General features: G+C 42.5%; 1 protein-coding gene across 2 annotated transcripts in view; it reads right to left on the minus strand.

Annotated features, from left to right (window-relative positions):
* Positions 1 to 366: 366 nt before the first annotated feature.
* Positions 367 to 22,734, minus strand: part of CSNK2A2 (casein kinase 2 alpha 2) — a 40,400-nt gene continuing 18,032 nt past the window's right edge. Inside the window, exons 5-12 of one of the 2 annotated variants that reach the window (XM_054455108.2) lie at positions 16,901 to 16,960; positions 10,997 to 11,080; positions 10,072 to 10,182; positions 9,595 to 9,696; positions 8,972 to 9,072; positions 7,944 to 8,092; positions 6,442 to 6,535; positions 367 to 810 (exon numbers count right to left, since the gene is read on the minus strand). In XM_054455108.2, the coding sequence (XP_054311083.1) occupies positions 6,459 to 6,535; positions 7,944 to 8,092; positions 8,972 to 9,072; positions 9,595 to 9,696; positions 10,072 to 10,182; positions 10,997 to 11,080; positions 16,901 to 16,960 (684 nt within the window). In that variant the 3' untranslated portion in view covers positions 367 to 810; positions 6,442 to 6,458. Of the gene's footprint in view, positions 811 to 1,969; positions 2,185 to 6,441; positions 6,536 to 7,943; positions 8,093 to 8,971; positions 9,073 to 9,594; positions 9,697 to 10,071; positions 10,183 to 10,996; positions 11,081 to 16,900; positions 16,961 to 22,734 lie in introns of those variants that run through there. The other variant, XM_063654317.1, reaches the window with a different exon arrangement.

Consider the following 22,734-nt stretch of genomic DNA (forward strand, 5'->3'; position numbering starts at 1 on the left):
CTTGAGTCAGGAGTTTGAGACCAGCCTGGGCCACATGGCGAGACCATTTCTACAAAAAAAAAAACTTAAGAAAACTTGTCAGGTGTGGTGGCATGCACCTGTAATCCCAGCTACTCAGGAGGCTGAAGCAGGAGGATCACTTGAGGCCAGGAGGCCGAGGCTGTAGTGAGTTATGGTTGCGCCACTGCACTCCAGCCTCCATGACAGAGCAAGACTGTTTAAAAACAAAAATGAAAACTGGCCCGCCTTGCCCCAGGGACCTCCCCTGCTTTGTCTGGTTAGAACCTGGCACGAATGCGTTTTTGTCTCATCCTGAGTCACAGGTCTCAGTTCATGGCCCTTTCCATACTGAAAACTCTCCATACGTTTCTTTTAAAACCTTTTATTCAATAATATATACTTTTAAAATAATAATATGTAACTGCCGCCATGCCACATACTGCCCCCGTCCCCCCACTGTGGAGTCTGTGGTCAGCTAGTTAGCGTGGTTTGCTGGAAAAACAGGCGGCCACGGGACGAGTTGAGGGGCTCGGGGAGCAACAGTAACCAACATTCTGCATACCCTTCACATTCCCCATGCTTTCTGGGTCGGGAAGAAGTCAACAGGAAGCCAAAGGCAAGTGAGCCTTTTACATTCGGAAGTGAGGTTTGATATACGGTGGTGGGCTGCCCTTCGCTTGGTCTAGTTCGTGCTCGCCAAACCTGCCACCGTTTTGTGTCTGCTCACGGAACGTGATCTCTCTATACGCGTTAAGACGTTTGATTTGGTTCTTGTTCTGCTTATGGAAAAGTGGGAGAACCGCAACAGACCTGGGGAAAGAGACGGGAGGAGGGAAAGACGTCATTAATCAACCTGAGCGGGCGAGGGGAGGCCTCCACGTGTAGGAGGGCCTGTGCTAGAATGCAAGCTCGGCCCTCCCATGCCACTTGGTGGAGAACCCTGTGAGAACTTGCTGAGTTCAGGTTTCCATCAGTACCCTCTGCCTTCCTTTTCTGATTATCATGACAGAGATGGTCTCTAGCACGGCCTTCTGTCACAGGACGGGTGCTCTGGGCACCACGTGTGTTGTGACCAGGTCTTCAACCCTACCCCATCCCTCGGGTCCAGGGTGCTGATGGAGAAGCCTCGGAGACTCTTGACCATTCTGTGCCAGTCAAGCTAGAAATTCAGCAGTCAGTTCTAGGTCCCCCTCAGACCTGACCTGATTTATCTGAGGTGTCTTAGGACTAAGACGGGGTCTGTATTTACTCAGAAAAAGGGCTGAGTCCACTAATAAAGAGCAGTAAGTGAACTCAAATATTTTTAACTCTCCCCTGGAAACAGCTAGCTGCCTGGCATGGCCTGAAAACCTCATTTCTCCTTCCAGGTCCAGCATAGCAAGTGGGTGGTGAGATGCCGGCAGCGGAATTCTAGAAGCAGTGCCTCCCAGAACAGCACTACAGTACTCAGGAAGGACTATGCACCTGGGAAGCTGTCACACACACAAAATCATTTCATGAAAACTTTCTTTGGGTAAAGGAAGGGTTCCACTGCGTAGTATTTGATTTGAGAAGGGCTGCATGGTGCATAAGGTTAAGAAAGAAATGACTATATTTGCCTTTAAACACTTCAGCTGATTCCAAGCACCCAACTTCAGAGGCTCAGTGAGAAGAAAGCACACTAATTAAAGATACCACCACCTGCCAAATAATAGCATGTACTACAAGGAATGGGGCTAGGGACAGTGTTTCACAAATGCAGAGCACCGGGCCACAAGGTTAAAGTCATGCACTAAAACAGTCAATCTCAAGAGGCAGGTGTCTGAGTGGCGTGACTCAGAAGCAAGTACATAAAAACGGAACACTTCCAACAGGACACCACTCTAGCCCCACTTCTGCCAAAGGAAAGTTTTCACATCAAGGTGCAACACACATCTTTGCAGTTCAAGGTTTATCCCTCCCCTCTCCCCAAAGAGACAGGAAATACAAGTTAAGGTCCTCATAGCAATGGTTTGTCTCCCACTTGGGAAGGCTGGTTATTGTCAACATTTTTATTTAAGAAAACAGGATTTAACATGGCATTTTTCTTCCCTCTAAGGGCAGCAGCACATAAATCATACATCAGTCATCCAGTGATACAGAGGTGGCCAATTGTGTCTGAAGTAGTCACTTGTAAAGGATCACAACCCAGGCAGTGTTGCTTTTCTGCAAACAGAAGGAAACAGAAGGCTCCATGGTCCTTGAAGATTATCCAAGTTTTCCACTAGTTGTCAAGATTTCTGTCCCAACCTCTTAGTCACCATTTACAGCAAGAAGAGCCAGCAAGTGAAAAACTGTTAATTTATTGATTCAAAGTTGTTGTTTTTCTTTTTAAAAAACAATCCCCAATACATGCAGTTCAGGGTTAAGTATCACATTTGTAGCATTGTTGAGTCTCAACACAAAAATATGCATCACCTGTATAATCCCATCACATCTTTTTCCAGCCTCTACAATACCTAGTTGGGGGTGTTTTCATTTACACATCCACATAGCTCAGAAGCATGTTATTAGCGGTTGATCTGGCCCGATGCTTCTCCGCCACCTCCCCTGCCCTGGTCTCCACCTCAGGGTTATTTTTTTCTAAAGGCAGGATGTTACTCAGTCTTAATTTATTAAGATCACTGACAAACTTTGGCTTCTTGTGTGCTCATGTGGTCCCTGCTTTTGCTTTCGGAAGGGTTTATATTGAAACGACTGTGACTCTGATCAGTTATTATCCCATCATTTATTTGTAGGAAATAAGTTTGCTTGTTCCTGTGGGTGCTCACACAGTAACACAGGTTCCTAAAGTAACCATTTAATCTGAACTGGCATTAAAGGAAACTGTTAACTGGGCTCTCTTAGATCTATTTCAGTTCATATAAAAAAACTCTTCCAATCGCTGCTTGTGTCTCAAAGTAGTTCTGCTTCCATCCTTATCAACAGAGCACCTGGGAGAACCTGTCATTTCCCTGAGTAGGCACAGACCATTAGCCCCGAGGCACCCAGCTCTCTCCAGGACTCAGCACCTGACTCGAGAGCACCACCTTTCAGTCCACTGGGACCAATCCAGCAGGCAGCGCCCTCCCCAGGGTACATTCCAGAACATAAACTTGGTACCCTCTAATTTATCCCCTCAAGAAGTAAATTTCCTCCTCAAGAGCTACTTTTAGATGGTTTTTCTTATTGGTCCCTTTTCTTTTAACAGCCCCTCCCCTAGCCACTCTCTTCAAGTCCCCAAGGATTATGAGTTTGTCTGTCTCCTCTAATCTATCAGTCTGAGGGCACCTTCCTCTCTGCAAGGGAACACATTTGCTTTAAACCTTGTGAGTGCTGACATGTTACAGAATGTCTGGGAGGAGGCCTGGCTGAGTGACTGGTGTTTAAGTGCCTCAATGAACGACATCAGCGCTTCTCTAGTTGGTGAGAAGGCCCAGGAAAGCTTGGTCTGCATCATACACTCAATAGCTTCTCCTACCCAGCCACCTACCCTGCCTACAGGGATAGGACGAAAGCAAGGCCAGCTGACAGCATCCAGGGGAGAGTGAACTGCCACCACACCAGAGGTGCAAATATGACTCAGCACTTCATGAGTTCTACTCTCACCATGGGATTTCTCGGCAGAAGCAAACCTTGCAGTCAGGCTCACTTGTAGCCAACAAATGATATAGCCATCTGGATTTGGCATAGGAACCTTTTGTTCTCACCATACCAGGTCTATGTTCTTGAACATAGGCAGTACCTGAGATGATAGTATAACACTACCCTGTTCCCCACATTTTTTGCTTTTCTTTAGGAAATAATTAAGTCCTTATCATAGGCACTTTTAACCTGTTTAAGATAATGAAGCAAACAAATGAAAAGTACTGAGATGAGTTTAAGAAAGAATATGCTAACTGAAAAGGATACTGGGTGCATACATTTACCATGGTTTAGTCTAAATATTAGACACTCAGACACACACACAGACACATACACACCCCTTTTGGAACTCTCCAAGACCATCTCTGAATCTACGTAAATAGTCTTAAAATTTCGGGGGAGCTAGGTTTGGAAACAAAAATGGTTTTTGGAGACAGGAAAAGAGACGGTCTGAAACTGGACTCACTTCAGTTTGGAAAAGAATGGCCTAGGTGCCAAGACCAGACCCAGGAAGGGGTGAGCATTTCAAGCCCAGTTATGGTCTAAGTCTAAGGCATGAAGAGAGGTAAAAGTCTAGGTGCTGGAAAAGCAAGCTGTGTGCTTCAAAGGAAGAATGCCTGTGTCAAAGCTGCAGTTACAAAACCCCAGGACAAGGCAGGCAGGCGGTGTCTGCACCTACATCACCGTCAGAGAGACAGGGAGAGGTCAATCACCTGACTCTTCTCCTCCAGGTACTTTTATTACCTTTGGGGGACCCAAGGGAAAGGAATGGAGTTACCGCTTCACCAAGACCCTCTAGTAGGCTCCTCTTGCCTGGTCCAGACAGGCAACTTAAAAAAAAAAAAGGGAGGGCTGAGGAGTGGGGTGATAAAGGAGATTGGAGGGGGAGCAGGAAAGACACGCAGTGGCACATCTCCCTGATGATAACCAATGCTTCAGGATTGCCTATAAGGGCACATTAGAAGGCTTTTGATAATCTCAAACGCTGAGTTTTGCTGCCTGACATATCAATATAGGTTTAGCCAAGAGCTCACATCTTGCTTTTGATTTTCAGGTAGAACAAATGTTTACATTAGTATACAGAATGTGCAATGCAAGCAGGCAGCACTGGTATGAGAACCTTAACTGAATGCATTTCTTGGCTTTGGGATCTTATTTATTTTTTACTCTATAAACTCAACTCTATAATAAGAGGAGTTTCATTTGTATTTTAAGTTCCCACAGACCAAACGACAAAAATAGAATCTACATTTAGAGATAGGACCTGCTACCAATACCAATAAGATTTTATTGGAATATGGAATGTAAACAAATGTTTCGAACAAACATCTAACCTTATAAAAATGTATGGCATTATTAAATAGTTAATAAAGAAATCCTAAAGGGTGATGTGGTAGACACCTCTAGTTCTAGCCTAGGTGTGTGAAGTCCCCAGAGCTGTGGCATGGCCCTGCAGCTGGGGTGAGGGGACTGCCTATAAACCATGTTGCTGCTGAGTCCCCAAAATGAAATCAGCCCTATTTTTGTTTAAACAAATTCTAGCTTTCTCTGCTAACATGAAGGTTTGCACAATGGATCCAACACTTGCTCTGGGAGCACCATTTTCTTCCCCAAGCCCCTTGTATATTCCTCTCAGTTGCTTGAGTTTCAGATGGCCCTGCCCACACAACTCTAGTACCTGCATGCAAGACAGACTTATCTTTGCCATCACATAAATGTAGCACATATCAGAACTTACAAATGCATATTACCCTGATTACAGTGGGAAACTGTGTCTCATGGGGATAAAAGGAGGTGGGAGAGAGAGATTTTTTTCGGTAAGTCTTTCCTGAAAAAATTCTAATGGGATGTTTTCCTCCCTCGCCTTGCCTGAAGACTGACTTTCCAGCTTTAGTTATGGTTGTGAACAAAAAGGTCTGTTTCAGAGAGGTGCATTAAAATAGGCGCACACATAGGGATGTGCTGGGAAATGGTGAAGTTCTCCTTACAAGCCTGCCAAAAAAAAAAAAAAAAAAAAAAGAAAAAGCAACAAAAAAATAGCAACAAGATTTTATGGTTAGGCAAATCAACAAAGGTTATAGTGAGCTCCAAGTTATGCACTTAGCATGGAACTTTTGATGATAACCATGGACCAACCAGTTCATGGCATTGCAAGGTTTCGTGATCCCTCCTGACATCAAAGAGGACTCTTGTGAAAGTGACTGCAGTTTGCTCCCAAATGAATCCACTTGGAGGAAAACTGCGGGGATGAGGTACATTTCCTGGAGAGCTCATGTCATTAAAAAATACATAAAACATGGATTTGTAAAGAGCTTAAAAAAAAAATACTGTCACTGTTTTAATATCTCCTTTTTGTAAATGAGGCTGGTGTGTCAGTATAGACTGCTGACATTTCGCTAAGACTTGAGCCTGAATTTCACCAAAGGAAACCCAGACCACAATGGAATAGATAGGAAGTCAGACATTCAGAGCTTGTTGACTGAATGGGTTAATTCAACAGTGGTGCCCTGTTAAACAAAGGTATATGTACAACAACTCCGAGTCTCTATCTCCCATGCATTCCAAAGGCAGAGCTCCTTCAGATCCTGAACTAGGTGCATCCCCATGCTGCCACAGTGACAGCTCCCTGGAGACTAGCACTGGGGAGTTTCTTTCTTGCTTTTTGACAGACTTTTAGGTCTTTACTCTTCTTTGCATTTAGAAGGAATGATAAGAATTTCTTTTTATCACACTGTAGTTTTCCTTCAAGGTTTGTGTTTGGTTGGTTGGTTTTATTGGCAAGCATCAATGCCGCATTACCCGTCGCTTTCCAGTCTTCATCGTGCTGCCGTGAGACCACTGGAAAGCACAGCATTGTCTGCACAAGGCTGGGACTGCTCCTTCACCACAGGGTCTGCAAGAAAGCAGGAGGAAAGTCAGGCAATCAGGGTGGTGAGTGCTGAGAGAAGCCCATGGCAAACCCACCCACCCTTTCAACTGAAAGAGAGACAGACTGATGGGCAAGCCAGGGTCAGGGGGGCAACAGGAGAGACGGAAATCACGGAATTCCAGCCGTATAAAAACCAAACACTGAAAAATGATCAGGGAAATTGTTATTGCAGTCAACTCTTACACTTCCTCGGAGTACAGACTCAACTGCTAAGAGGCATAGAAACCCTAATTCCCACTGTTCAAATTTCTACATTTATTTTCTTTCAATATTAATATCATCTCTAACCCCTAATTTCTTCAAAACATGTAGAATAACAAGCACTTCAAAGGAAAGGTGAGTAAAAAGAGCCATCAGAAGACCTATCCATTTTAAGCAACCATAGTTTGAAATTTTTTTAATTGAAGTATGACATATATTCAGAAAAGCAGAAAGATCATTAATGACATGTCATAAACATCAGTATTCCTAATTTGATCTAACTCGGGTAAAAACAGCTTTCTGTGCCAGACACTGGGGCGGGGACATCTGAGTTCCCTGGGGCTGAGGTCTAGAAGGCTGAAGGCTTTTCCATTTGCGGTCTCCCTTATGCATACGGGCCACAGGCTCAAGACCACAGCGACACATTCTTCAGGCAAGAATTTAGTTCATTTCCAGAGGAAATCAAAGGAGAGGGAAAGACAGCATGTTTGTTAAGCCAGAGACAACGACTTTAAGGGTTGAACGTTTCCATCTTGATTCAGAAAGCGAACTGAGGTAAGCCTCTCAACCTCCCTGCTCCCAGGAAGGAGACTGATAATAGCAGGAAGTTTATTTGAAACACACGTTATCAGTGGAAAGACACGCAGAACAATAAGCAACCAGACAAAGTGAATCCGCACACACTCCTAAGTGAGCAGCTCAGGCAAGATTTCAGTGAGGCCTCTCCACACCTACTTCCCTTTCCTCAAATTCCTTTCGTCCATCCATCTGTTCATCTCCTTCTTTCAAAACATACGATAGTTATCTTACTACTTTTAACTAATTACTAGTTTTCTGAGGGGAGAAATAATCTTCAATTAGGTTTCCACACAAATATATGTATGTTTGAAAACAAATTTTAGAAACTTGCGATCTATTAACTCAGGGTAACGGGGAGTAGTCAAACAGCTTGAACTCCAGGGAGATACATTCAGTGAATAAGCAAACACCTTTGGTGATCAAGAAACGGATCTGCAAAGTTGTCTCAATCATCTACAATAAATGAGGCCAAATTCTAGGAATAATCCAATCCAAATACCCTAGACTTCTCCTGACTGGTCTCAAAGACAAAGAGTGGAAGATATGTTCTCTTGAATGAATTACTCCCTGAACACAGTCCCTGGAGACTCACAGAAGTATGGGTGCTCCATGGCCTCTTTGGCAGTCAGTCTCTGTTGATGGTCGTATCGCAGAAGTTTGTCCAGAAGATCTAGGGCCTCAGGGCTGACGAGGTGTCTGTTCTCACTATGGATAAAGTTTTCCCAGCGTTTCCGTGAATGTCTGAGAAGAAAAATGAAGCATTAGTAATCAGAGACTAAATTCAACAAGAATCCTTATCTACTAGGGCTAACGCCAACAAAATCTCAGAATGTACTGATTACAAGCTTGTTAAATCTCTAACTGGTGCCTGCCCTACTGCCCCATAGTTACAGCATAGCATCCTGAAACACAATGGTGCTCTGTGATTAGAAAAACACAACTAGGTAAAACTTCTATATCTGATTTAGAATATGTGGAACCTTTCTAATTATTTTTTATGCTGTAGACTTTTAGCCAATTCTGGGTGGCATGCAGAAGAGTGGGTAATTTTTATTGGTCAGCAGATATATTTCCCAGGGCTAGCCTCAGAAACAGGGAGGTTCCATAAAATACTGTTTGAAAACTGTTAACAAAATGTTTACTTCTCAACATTATTGCACTGTACCTGAAAACTCAATGTGCTTTAAAATTTGCTATTGTATAGAAAATCCATTCCAGAGAACAAGAAGAAATTGTAAGTCTCTCCATCTTGAAGAGGTATGAAGTAAATAAAATAAAATATAATAAAAAACAAACTAAGTCTCTTACTCAAAGAATCATCGCTCTCCAAGTTTGGCCATTAAAAATAAGCTTATGCTGTACCAGAAAACTTTTTTCTGTAACATTATGATTTTTGTTTTACCTTTTCTATTAATAGGTTATCTCTCAGAGAAGTAAAATGATTAAAAGACATAAAGTCCAAATATCTCAGTAAGTTAAAAGAAAATATGCATAGGAAAAAAGACGGCTATTTCCATTTTACTATAATTAGAACAGGAAAAGAAAGTGATTTTGGCTAACCTTTCCACTTCTGAAACGGGGTAAGGTAAAGTACTCTCTCTCTCTCTCTCTCTTACTTACTGTCCCAGGATATCGTTGAAGTGTGGATCTAGGTCTATGTGATATTTCTTCAGATACCCATACAGTTCTTCTGTACCCAGAACCTTGGCAATGCGAACAAGCTGAAACACAAAACAAACTGACCAAATCACTGAGCACAGAACACACTGTGAGCCCGTGAGGACACTGCACCAAGGAATCAGAAGACTTCCACACCACTAAACCTCTAGGAACGAGATACAAACCTGAGTCCAGGGCAGGCAGACAGACCCAAGGACAAGAAGTTCACATGAATGCAAATTTCCAAACTGCCTTTAAAATAATACGACTTATGATAATAATCTTCTAGAGGTGGACCAGTACAGGGCATCACAATCTAATGACTCAAATCTAGTTTTATCAGACAAGGAGGTGCCTGACTTCTTCACAGATTCACTTTGGAAGTTTGGCATAGATAGCATTATCTGCCTCTACTTCTGCGGACCTGGTAAGCACAAAATTCTGTGCGATCTTTATCTTGAAGAAAAGCTCATATGCAGACACTGAGTGACATTTAGTGGCTCAAAGACAGTATTCCTATCTAAGGATGCTATTTTTTTGGCATTCACCCCCAAATAAATAAGAACCAGATAGCGTTTGCTCACCTGGTCATAGTTGTCCTGTCCATGGAAGAACGGTTCCCTTCGAAAGATCATGCTTGCTAACATACAGCCCAAACTCCACATGTCCAAGCTATAATCATACATCTGAGGCAATAAGGACAACCCATTAGCCAAGGGTATTAGAAATCCATTTTTCTGACATAAATTTCTTTTTTAGACGAGATTGGGCGTGTTTAGGGTGGTATGGCCACAATTTATTTAAAAAAAAAATTTTTTTTAACTTCCTGGCTCCTAGACTATGATCTGAATTTCTAGTCTTCATTTAACCTTCGCAGATATTTTAGATTTAAAAACTTCTCTGTCCTCCCAAAAAACTAGCTGAGAAAAAACTAAAATCAGCATTTTAGGGTGAAATAATGGCTGGGTTTTGAGTGTATCCAAACTGACTAGATAAACAGCAAACCAGAAAAGCCCCAAGCAAGTATAAATCACCCAGAACAGCTCTGCTAACAAGTTTACCTGATAGTCCACGAGGAGCTCTGGTCCCTTGAAGTACCTTGAGGCTACACGAACATTGTACTCCTGAGCAGGATGATAGAATTCTGCCAGACCCCAATCTATCAGTCGCAGCTACAAATAGGACAGAAAAAAACATGTGAAAGGAGTGTTTCTAGACGCCTATGCCTTAGAACAAGGCCACATCACATTAGGTAACAATCATTTGGCCACACAAAAAATGTGAGCAGGTGCACTGGCTTAAAAATTACATTTTCAGCAACCGTGCAAGAGTTCATTTTTGGAGCAGAACACTTGAAATGCTTTTTGAAAAAAATTTAAATTATCCTGGTTCATCCCTCTCTCTAGATCAACAGAGCTCAACCTTTTTTTCTGCCTACATTCAGAAACTGTAGGCAGTTACACTTGGTAACACATTCTCCCATCATTCATAGCTTTTCGTTGTAAGCTCCAGGCGTCAGTGAAAGGGCTGGGGACACACATCTCACTCCAGGACTGAAGCACTGCTCTAATGATTTATTTGTCTAATACTAGATGATCCATTTACTCACTGATTAGGGCCAGCAGAGCTGGATATCAAAAAGAGGAAGGACCCAAGTGTTCTTTTAAGGCCAGGCAGATTGGTCTGCGGGTCGTCAAGAAATGAAGCAGAAACCACTGGCTGTGCTTTCTTTCTGAGGCCCTCCAGAAAACTATGACCAAAATAAACAAGTGACTATAGTTAGTCACTATAGTTAAACCGTCTACTTTCCTTGTGTACTACGCTATACAAAGTAGAAATCCACAATGGAGATGGGAGAAATCACAGTAACGAAAGTTGGCCAAAAAACCCACCATGAGTCTACAGAAAGCATCATGGCACTGGACAGCTTTTTGGTCTGCTCTAAGCCTTTTAATCAAGCTTGTTGCTGCCTGGCTGTAATGGTACCTTTTTCTGTTGGTGATCTATCATGACATTGTGAGGTTTCACATCCCTGTGCATGATTCCCTTGCTGTGGCAGTAATCCAGAGCCTATTAGGTAAGAAAGCACAGATAATAGTAAGCAACCCCTCTACCATCCCCCAACACAAGCATAGTCTTATTGTTTGTGACACCTTGACTTGAATACAGTCCCCCAAGGGGCAGCTTGCTGCCTGTAATGAAAGAGAAAAAAAGCGTGCTTCAGAAGGCACCCCTTGCTCTCTCCACACACTACAGCTGCTGGAAAGAGGGTATGAAGGGAATGGCAAGGGCTATGAGGAAGATTTCTTTCTTCTTTTTTTTTTGAGATGGAGTTTCACTCTGTTGCCCAGGCTGGAGTGCAGTGGTGCAATCTCGGCTCACTGCAAGCTCCGCCTCGCGGGTTCATGCCATTCTCCTGCCTCAGCCTCCCGAGTAGCTAGGACTACAAGTGCCTGCCACCACGCCTGGCTAATTTTTTGTATTTTTAGTAGAGACGGGGTTTCACCGTGTTAGCCAGGATGATCTCCATCTCCCGACCTCGTGATCCGCCCGCCTCAGCCTCCCAAAGTACTGGGATTACAGGTGTGAGCCACTGTGCCTAGCCGAGGAAGATTTCTTTAAAAGGGGCGGGGGGATGAGGCCAGGCACAGTGACTCATGCCTGTAATCCCAGCACTTTGGGAGGCCGAGGCAGGTGGATCACTTGAGGTCAGGAGTTCGAAGCTAGCTTGGGCAATACGGCTATACTAAAAATACAAAAGTTAGCCGGGCGTGGTGGTGCGCGCCTGTAATCCCAGCTACTCGACTGGGCTGAGGCAGAAGAACTGCTTGAACCTGGGAGGTGGAGACTGCAGTGAGCTGAGATGGTGCCACTGCACTCCAGCCTGGGCAAAAAAGACGGGCAGTGGGAAGAGGGGTGGTGTGCGTGTGAAATGATAAACTAGACTTTGGAACCTCACTGGAGTCACCTCTCATAATGGTTCAAAGGACAGACCAGCATCTATGTGGACATGAAGAATGACATTCAAATATATCTTTCAGTATGGCTTATTTTGTACACAAGGGTCCCACGTGGGTTTTCCAGATGACCAAGCATTAGTATTTTCCTTAATATAATCCCTGAGCCAGCTAGCCTTTAAGAATTATCATTATGAGGCCAGGCATGGTGCTCATGCCTGTAATCCCAGAACTTTTGGAGGCAGGCAGATCACTTCAGGTCAGGAATTCAAGACCAGCCTGGCCAACATGGCGAAACTCCATCTCTACTAAAAATACAAAAAATTAGCCAGGTGAGGAGGTGGGCACCTCTAGTCCCAGCTACTTATGGGGCTAAGGCACGAGAATTGCCTGAACCTGAGAGGCGGAGGTTGCAGTGAGCCGAGATGGAGCCATTGCACTTCAGCCTGGGCAACAAAGCGGGTCTCACAAAAAAAAAAAAAAAAAAAAAAAAAAGAATTATCATTACGTTATTATTCCAAGGGAGAAAATTGCTTTGTATAAGATGGCTGATATGCAGATAAGATTTTACGTATATAATGGTTTTTCATAAATTTAAAGAGCTGTGCAACCATTACCACAATCCAGTTTTAGAACATCTCCATCACTCCTAAAATTTTTCTTGAGCTTGTCTATAGTCAATCCCCTCTCCTAACTTCTCCCAACCCCTCCGTGCCCTGCCCACAACCACTGACCTGCTATTTGCTGGTAGAGAATTGCCTTTTCTGTACATTCACAAAACGAAATCATACATACATAGTGCTTTGTCTACCTTCTTTCACTCAGTATACTGTTTCTGAGATTCATCCAAGTTGTTTTTCCTTGCTGAGTAGTATTCCACTACTAGTTGATGGACATTTGGGTTGTTTCCACTCATGCTTTCATTTGCCTTGGGTAGATTCCTAGGGGTGGAAGTGCTGGGTTGTATGCTAAGTTTGTGTTTAAACTTTTAAGAAACTGCCTAATTATCTTCCAAAGTGGCTGCATCACTTACTCCCACCAGCAACCTGAGGGTTTAAGTTTCTCCACATTCTCATCAACACCTGTCATTGTTCAACTTTTTGATTATAGCTTTTCTGGTGGGTGTAAAGTGGTATCTCCATGTGGTTTTGATTTTTATTTCCATAATGAGTGATGAAGTGGAACATCTTTTTATGTGTCTACTGGCCATTCTAAATCTTCTTTGGAGAAATGCTGATTCAAATCTTTCAATCATTTATTAGATTGTTAAGCTCCATTTTTTTAAATGTAAAAATTTGCTTCTAAATCTCCCTTGCCTAACATAATAACTATATTCATAAACTTCAAATTCAGGACCTTTGGCTAATCTTAACAAGCACCTGAATCCTACACAAGGTCAATGAAATACTCCTCAACTAGAATCCCTGTCCTCTCCTCTACCTACCAGTAGAGCCCCCCTCCAGTTTTAACAACCAAAAATGGTTCCAGATTTTGCCCAATGTCCCCTGGGGGACAAGCTTGACCTGGATGAGAAGCAATAAACTAGACTCTCGAGGACACTGGAATGGACTTCTTCATGCTGGAGGAGTATACAAGGCAGAGAATGAGCCCTAGGATTAGCATTCCAGGAATAAGCTCCCTCGATCTGTGCTTTTCCCTGAACCAAGAGTATACAATATAGAATGCTTGTAATGGACAGGCACGGTGGCTCACGCCTGTAATCCCAGCAGTTTGGGAGGCTGAGGCGGGCAGATCACGAGGTCAGGAGTTTTGAGACCAGCCTGACCAACAGGGTGAAACCCCGTTTCTACTACAAATACAAAAATTAGCCAGGTGTGGTGGTGCATGCCTGTAATCCCAACTACTCAGGAGGCCGAGGCAGGAGAATTGCTTGAACCTGGGAGGTGGAGGTTGCAGTGAGCCGAGATCGTGCCACCGCACTCCAGCCTGGGCGACATAAACTCTGTCTCCAAAAAAAAAAAAAAAAAAAAAAAAAAAGAAAGAATGCTTGTTATTTGAAGATCAAGAACAGGCACTACTAAACTATGGGGGATACATATAAAGATATAATCTTCAGAGGAGACACTGAACAGAAGAACACAAGAGAGCCCTGCAGGATGTTCACAATATCCTCTACCAGCCCTGTCCAATACAACTTTCTGCAATGACGGAAATATTCTATTCCTGCACTCTATAATATGGTAGCCACTAGCCACATGAGGCCACTGAGCACTTGAAATGTGCCTAGTGTGACTAGGGAACTAAATTTTATTTTATTATTTTATTTTTTTGTACAGGGCCTTGCTCTGTTGCCCAGGCTAGAGTACAGTGGCATGATCTCAGCTCACTGCAACCTCTGCCTCGCAGGCTCAAGTGGATCCTCCCACCTCCACCTCCTGAGTAGCTGGAACCATAGGCATGCACCACTACACCTGGCGCATGCATATATATATATACGTATATATATATATACGTATATATATATTTTTTGATAGCTACGGGGCTTTGCCATGTTGCCCAGGCTGGTCTGGAACTCCTGAGCTCAAGCAATCAACCTGCCTTGGCCTCCCAAAGCATTGGGATTTATAGGCGTGAGCCACCAAGTCTGGCCAGCAACTAAATTTTGAATTTCACTTAATTTAAATAGCTACCTATGGGCAGTGGTTACTAACTATACTGGATATCATTGTCCTGTGTAAATCTGGGTGAAAGTCTTACATACACAAACATCCAAAAGACTATGTTTAAGATTTATTCACTTCACTTACATTCTACTTCAATTTTTTCCCTCTGTTTTACAATAACTGTAGCAAGATTCCAAAGTGCCTTTGTGGCAGTGCTTTATGAAACCAGGGGTTGTGAGGGCAGACCTCCTTGAATCTGAATCAGGAGATCAGGTTGAGTCACTGAGTCATCACACTGCAGCCCTCAGTTGCCTCTACATTTTCAAAGGAGTTAAATATTTAGTCTTCCCCACTCTTATTTTTTCTTTTCAAAGAGAAAATTTACCAAGTGTTGATTCTGCTATATTGCCTACTCTTTGTCCAAAGGAATAAACTAATTAAGACCACAATACCTGGCATGTGAAAAATACTCAATGAAAGCAAAGACTGAACAAATACAGTAAGGTAATTAATTCTTTTGCCAAGTTTCCTAGTCGGACTCCCTATGGAGTTACTGACATGCTTTGAAATTCTTTGGGGAATTATTTCAGTTTTAAAATCTGGTACAGTTTCTGACCATTAAGCATGAAAGACGTTTTTCAAGTTTCATCTGGGATTCTACGTCTCATTAGCAAAAATAAGTGTGTATGTCCTTACTGCCTAGCTGCTACCTCCAGAAAGCAGAAAGGACATCAGACATTGAGTGACATCCACATGTCCACCTGGGAAGACCTGCATTAGCTGGATGTCTTTATGGGACCTGAGGGCAGGCTAGCTTATACAACTTTAGCTTTGGCTGATGGTTAAATAACACAAAATCTCAAACCATCTTACTTAAAAATAACCAACTGTGAGATTTGAACTGTAGCTCTCATGGGGTGAGAGTGCATGGGAGTACTTGGGAAGCACCTCCAGGAAAGGAGCTAGCCTGACAGTTCACAGGATCATGGCACTGCAAATTTTATCCACACCAATGCTTCAATTTTAGTCTAGAGAAGACATGGAGAAACGTGGGATAAATCAAGCTCGACCTTTTTCATCTTTCTGATCTTACTGACAAAAAGGAAGACCCATTAGTCATAAGAGTGAACCTTAAATCCACCACCTCAGCTTTCTCTAATAAAAAGTGGTGCGTACAAGTTCTTATTAAAACACATTCATTTCATAGAACTGTTCTTAAGATCTACAACTACCCTAAAACTTTTCACAAGACTGCATATTAATACATGCATTTTTGGAGGCAGTTCATAGTTTTCATTAGGTTCTTAGTGATCCAGGACACAAAAATCTAGGACCCATGGGTGTATTCCATTTTACAAACTAAGCATTCCTTTAAGTGCTTATCTAGACAAACAAAATGATCATTCCTCCACCAACCAGTAATTCTTCAAATTTCACTGTGCTTGGGATTAGTAAGTCTCTTAGACATTCTCCCCATCACTTCTCCTTGCATTAACGAGCCAGGGCTACAGGGGTAGGGTAGGAAGACTCATGCAAGAAGGGGATGACGACACATGGCAAGGAAAGATGGCTGCAAATGCCTGCCACCCCTGTAGGCATGTCTCTCTATAATATGCCTACATATTCAATGCTTTTCCCATCAAGAGTGGAGTCGGTTTTTCCACGCTTTGAAGCTAGGCTTGGCCATGTGATTTGCTTTGGCCAACAGGGTTATTAGCAAATGTGACACAGGTAGAGGATTGAAAAGTGCCTATACATTGAGGTTTCCCTCTCTCTGCTGCTAGGAACCCCAGGAGGACCACCATGGGAAGCAGCATGAACTTCACGGGCTGGAGGATGAGACCTCAACTATCCCTGCTGCCCCAGCTGTGGTCCTAGATTGTGAATGAGGCCATCCTGGACCATCCTGCCCCAGTCAAGTCAACTGAGACCTAAAGCATCACCTGGCTAACTCAATTATAAGAAACAATAATCATTTTTTAAAAGTCATTAAGTTTGGGGTGATTTGTTACATTCACAGTAGGTATTAATAAAGCAGCAAAGAGAAAACATACGGACCAACAAGAGCTATGGGAGGTTCTAAGGTATAATGTCCCTGGTACCCCTTGACTTGGCCACTTTTTTCCCAGTTCCACTGGAAAGTTTCTATGTGAAGATTCCTCAATGGAGGCCTCAATATAAGTTTAAAAACTTCACTAAATCCTCTGGGTATCAAGAAACATTCTGCTTGAGTTCTCTTTGTTCTCTCAAAAACTTATCTTTTAATGAACAGGCCTGAAAAAAATTAACGGTTTATGAATACCACTTACTTTAAGTAGTTCATACATATAAAACCGGATATCAAAGTCTGTCAGGATCTGGTAGAGTTGCTGAAACAGATTCCAGAAAACAAAGTTAATTTAGTCTCACTGCATCTTGTCATCCTAAGTGCAGGCCATTCTCTAAGCTTATCTGATACTTAAGTGACTAAGGAATACCATGACTTTTTTACTACCTGATCTGAAATAAATGGGAAGACTAAAGATGAAGGTTTTATATTTTAATCATCAGAAGAGAAGAAAAAAAAAAAAAAGGAAGGAATTTCAAGGGAGAAAAACATTTAAGCCAACTCAGATCTTTCCTATTTAATGCTCTGTGATTTTGCCAATTACAATTACTAACCACCATTACACCACTGTGAAGTCTAAGTTGTCTGTCTTCACATTCTTACTGAACATCAAGAAAACTAACCCCACTGTAACACCACAGTATACTCTAGAGAAGTGGGTTCTGAGTGGATGGCAGAGCTCTGAAGAACTTCATGGGCTACTGTGGTAAAACAGTGGCGACACAGGCTGTTCTCCAAAAAAAAAAAAAAAAAAGGAAAAAGGAGGTGCTACAGCATTTGCAGATGGCAAGAGCTTACAAAAAAATCTATACCCTCTGCTCCCTGGAAACCAACTCCAGGCGGGAAAAAAAGAACATTTCACAGGCAACAACCGATGTCTTAGGAGTGAAAAAAGACAGGGGTATCAAAAATGATCACTGGCAAAACTGATAGGCAAATGGAAGTTTTCATTATTGATAATCCAAAGACCCACTCACTGGGAGTTTTTAAAAAATTTCTAAGAGTCAGAATACATTAATGCTACAAGCTTCATTAAAAGCATCATAAACCCTTGTCAGGAACTCTCATTATCTTTGATATCCAATCAAATCCATGTAAATCTGTTTTCTCATCAATCCAAGCCATGCTTTCTATAAAATTAAGAAACACACCTTTATTAAACTTCTCTTGTTCTTCTATTGGAAGAGAGACTCAAGCAATGTAGGGAATCTCTCCAGGGAACACAGAACAGTGTATATAATGTGTCTGTGTAATAAGGGGGAAAATAAAACTATACATCCATATTTTCTGTATCTGCAAAAATGATACAGAAGTAATAAAAACTGGTTTCACGTATATATGTGTAAAGGAATAGGCAGCTGGAATACAGGGGAATAAAAGAGACTTTTCACTGTCTACCATTTTATATTTTTGATCCACATATAATGTTCAAAAAAATTTAATAAAAACATCAAATTTGCCAAGAACCAAATTTAACATTTTCTAAGAATACCAGGTCTTTGCTTTCTCAAGTTTCCCCCTTTAGGTAAGAGTAATTCCCCCTTCCAGCTTAGGAAAAATATTTGATTTCATCAACCTCAGGGCAGCGCAGGGAATGAAATGCACAGGCCAGTACATGGTGTTGTGGGGTTGGGTAGCTGGCCCTGGCTACAGCTGATCCCCATTCAGGCAGAACAACGCCAACAAGCCACCACTTCTGCTCAGGAGAGCTTCAGCTATGTAACACACACCCAAGCTTTTTGTTCTTCTCCCAGCTCTGCTGCAAGAAGGCTTCTTAGCCAGGACTTGGCTGCACACTGACAGCTTGAATGTAAAGACAGAGGCTTAAGATGCCATCTCTTGGTTGTCAAAGCAGCTCCTCCTCTGTGAGTTAAGGAAATCACTCACAGAGACTATGCTAAATTGAACTTCAAGTCAATAAATACGCTATGAAAGAGAAAAGATCTAATTTTCTAACCCTTAGAGGGCTGGAATATTTTATTTCCAGAAAACTAACATGGGCTATCTCATTAGGACTTTTATCTGTGGAAGGCTTTCCTCATCATGTGGTACCTACACCATGCATCTGTATAAATGGTGTAAGCCATAAAAATAAATGTCTCTGGACTGCCAACACAGTATTTCTAGCTACAAAAACCATTAACAATTTAATTCAAAAGACACCAGTTGTACACTGGTGTTTAGGACTAAGATATTACAAAGACCCAAGTGACTGGCTGCCATTCACCCTCACTTCTCAGGATCTCTGGGTAGGAGGAGACCAAATTACATCTGTAACATTTAACCGCCTGGACCTAAAATTCAAGACTATGCAGGGTCCACAGTCTGGCTTCCTCCGACTTTTGTAGCTCTGTTCTTCACTGTACCCCCAGGAGTCCCCAACTCTGACAAAACAAGCCCGTGTTTGCTGCCTCCACTCTTCCCTCTCTAGCCCCACTCCACCTTAGCCTGTGAAGCCAAAACCAACCTGTCTGCTTTCTACATAGCTGACAATGATATCTCCCTTCTCTATCTCCATGCCACTGACTCTCCCAACGTGGCTGTGCACAGGACACCATTAAGAACACAGCGTCCCCAGAGTTAACATTCCTCACACAGGGACTGGTGGTAACCTCAGGTTCTCAGGGTGACTCCTCATTCTGCTGTGTGCTTTGTGGCATACACAACAGGGAGAAATGGGTACAGTGGCTGGTGGCAGAGTCATCAGATTTGGTGATAAAAGATCTCTGAACTCTCCCCACCACCCAAGTATGCCAAGGGCCCACTGAACAACTCACTCAGTACCACACCCATTTCCTACACTGAACTCCAACCACATATGAAGTCCTCACACAGCAGAAAAGTGCTTCATACACCAAACACCATGTATGGCAGCTCTGTCTTGCATACATGTTTTTACAATGTTCACAGCCAATGGAACAAAACAGAAGCACTCTTCCAAGAAACAGAAGTACCAAGAGTCCATGACACATTAGAAAGAGAAACGTCACAAGAACCACACTTTCTCTCCCTTCTTCTTAGCCAGCCATGGGGAGAACATTATTAAACAATCCACTGCAAAATGCTGGCAGGAAGTCAGCTTTGGTTACATTTTCAAAAAATAAATGACTTAAAAGGTGGAAATTTCCTGGGCCTTTTAATTAGCTCCAAAAAGTCTGAGGAGGAGCATGGCAGAAATTGTAATTTGGTCATCAGACTCAGGGCCTCCATGGTGTAAAACCACAGACACCCACAAAGGCATGGCCACAGGTGGGCCTCACTGCTACCGTAGGCATACACACAGCTGTTCAGACTCCAAGTGCGATTCAGCTGCATCACCATGAGCCATAGATTCGAAGACCCCATGCCCAACCATGACCTTCAGGAAGATTCACACTTTTATAAGACAGCTTCCCAGGCAGCTCTGGTCACCTGCCAGATGTGGGAATCACCGACACACCAAACTCTCAAGCCACACAGTGTGTGCACATTCCCTGATATACACAGCTCAGTCTATGCCCATAAATCCCTGTCACGTGCAGAAAAAAGAAAAAGTGGTGGGATATATAAAGTCCAAGCAAAAGAGGTATTTACTGTGGCAGTCATCAGGTTTAAGAATTGTTTACATGTAACCTCTAAGTTTCAGAATAAAACCGAGGTCAATGTTTTTAGAAATTTAAGGAAGTAGAATAAATCTTTAATCAAGCAGATCAAAGTTATTACAAATCCCCTGAAAATGTCACTTATTTTCCTACAAGGAAATGACAAAATAATGTTAACAACCTATAGTAACATACATGACATAATATAAAAGTACAATTTGTTTCTCCAATTAAGGAAACTATTTAGTCTGTAAACTCAACCTCTAACAGAATTAACAAGGCCTCACATTATTTACTAAGTGGTGATTTACCTCTATGTGAGTGATTTAGAAATTCTCCAAATATCAATATGATTCTACCAGCTTCTTAGGATGGAGCCCATTTGGAATGTCTTATCGAAATCTTTTTTTTTTTTTTTTATTTATTATTATTATACTTTAGGTTTTAGGATACATGTGCGCAACGTGCAGGTTAGTTACATATGTATACATGTGTCATGCTGGTGCGCTGTACCCACTAACTCGTCATCTAGCATTAGGTATATCTCCCAATGCTATCCCTCCCTGCTCCCCCCACCCCGCCTTTTCTTTTTTTTTTGTATTTCAAAATAGTACCTTAGCTTCTCTTGAGACGCTTTTTTTTTCTTTCAATTGAGATGGAGTCTCATTCTGTTGCCCAGGCTGGAGTGCAATGGCAAGATCTCTGCTCACTGCAACCTCCGCCCCCTCGGGTTCAAGTGATTCTCCTACCTCCGCCTCCTGAGTAGCTGGGACTACAGGCGTGCACAACGGCCCGCCGAATTTTTTTGTATTTTTAGTAGAGATGGGGTTTCGCCATGTTGGCCAGGCTGGTCTCTAACTCCTGACCTCAGGTGATCTGCCTGCTTTGGCCTCCCAAAGTGCTGGGATTACAGGCATGAGCCACCGCACCCAGCCTGAGACACTTTTAAGTATGGGAGGTTGCTACAATTATTAATTCCAACTCTTAGAGACTGACTTTTCTCATTCATTCGTTTCGAAGTTTTGTCTTGTTCTAAAATATCTTGATTACGGTTTTGGCATATATGAAGCATAAAAACTGCTGATTTTAAGGAGAAACTGACCAAACCAATACCTCTACCATAAAGTGAAATACAAAGAAAAAAATTAGTAGGCCATAATTCTGAACTAAATTAACACACTTAATATAAAAAATGATCATGTACTGAAGTTACAAAGCAACCATCAACAAATTCCAAATAATTAACATTATATAGGTCATGTTCTCTGAACATAGTGCAATCAAATTTTTAAAAAATTCAACTGGATCCTGGATCATACATTCACAAACACACAGCTATAAAGAACATTACTGAAACAATAATTATAGAGAAACTTTTGAGTATGAACTTATCTTAGATGGCATTATTGTGTAAATATTAAATTTCTTTGCTATACTAAGAGTATTGCCGTTTGCATAGGAAAACAGCCTGGTTTCAGTGCTAGCGTATTTCCAAGTGACGTATCATAATGATGTCTGCAACTTAATTAAAAATGACTCAGCAAAAAGATAAAATAGAAATAGAAAGGAGAGGCTGGGCATGGTGGCTCACGCCTGTAATCCCAGCATTTTGGGAGGCCAAGGTGGGCAGATCACCTGAGGTTAAGGGTTTCAAGACCAGCCTGGTCAACATGGTGGAACCCTGTCTCTACTAAAAATACAAAAAATTAGCTGGGTGTGGTGGTGCACGCCTGTAGTCCCAGCTACTCAGGAGGCTGAGGCAGGAGAAACGCTTGAACCCAGGAGGCGGAGGTTACAGTGAGCCAAGATCAGGTCACTGCACTCCAGCCTGGGTTAGAGATCGAGACTCCGTCTCAAAAAGAAAAAAAAAAGAAAGAGAAGAGAGAGTTAGGGGACAGGGAGAGAAATAACTGCAAATGTGGCAAAACAGTAACAACCGGTAAATCTAGGTGAAGGATATATACTGATTGTGCTACTCTTTCCAATTTTCCAAGTAAAAAGTCTTCGGAGAAAAATGCAAATTCACAATGTTGCAGTTTGCACTTCTAGTTTGAAAACTATCCAGAAGTGAGTTCCATAACCATGGGATACAGGTAAAATGATGCTTAGGGTTGTACAAACTTAAGCACATGTATTGTCAAGAAAAACAAAATCAAGGCCAGGCGTGGTGGCCCACACCTGTAATCCCAGCACTTTGGGAGGCCAAGGCGGGTGGATCATGAGGTCAGCAGTTCAAGACCAGCCTGACCAACATGGTGAAACCTCGTCTGTACTAAAAATACAAAAATTAGCCGGGCATGGTGGCACACGCCTGTAATCCCAGCTACTCAGGAGGCTGAGGCAGGAGAATCACTTGAACCCAGGAGACAGAGGTTGCAGTGAGCCAAGACTGCGCCACTGCACTCCAGCCTGGGCAATGGAGCGAGACTCCGTCTCAAAAAAAAAAGAAAAAGAG

Source organism: Pongo pygmaeus, chromosome 18 (assembly GCF_028885625.2).
Source record: "Pongo pygmaeus isolate AG05252 chromosome 18, NHGRI_mPonPyg2-v2.0_pri, whole genome shotgun sequence".
NCBI lineage: Eukaryota > Metazoa > Chordata > Mammalia > Primates > Hominidae > Pongo > Pongo pygmaeus.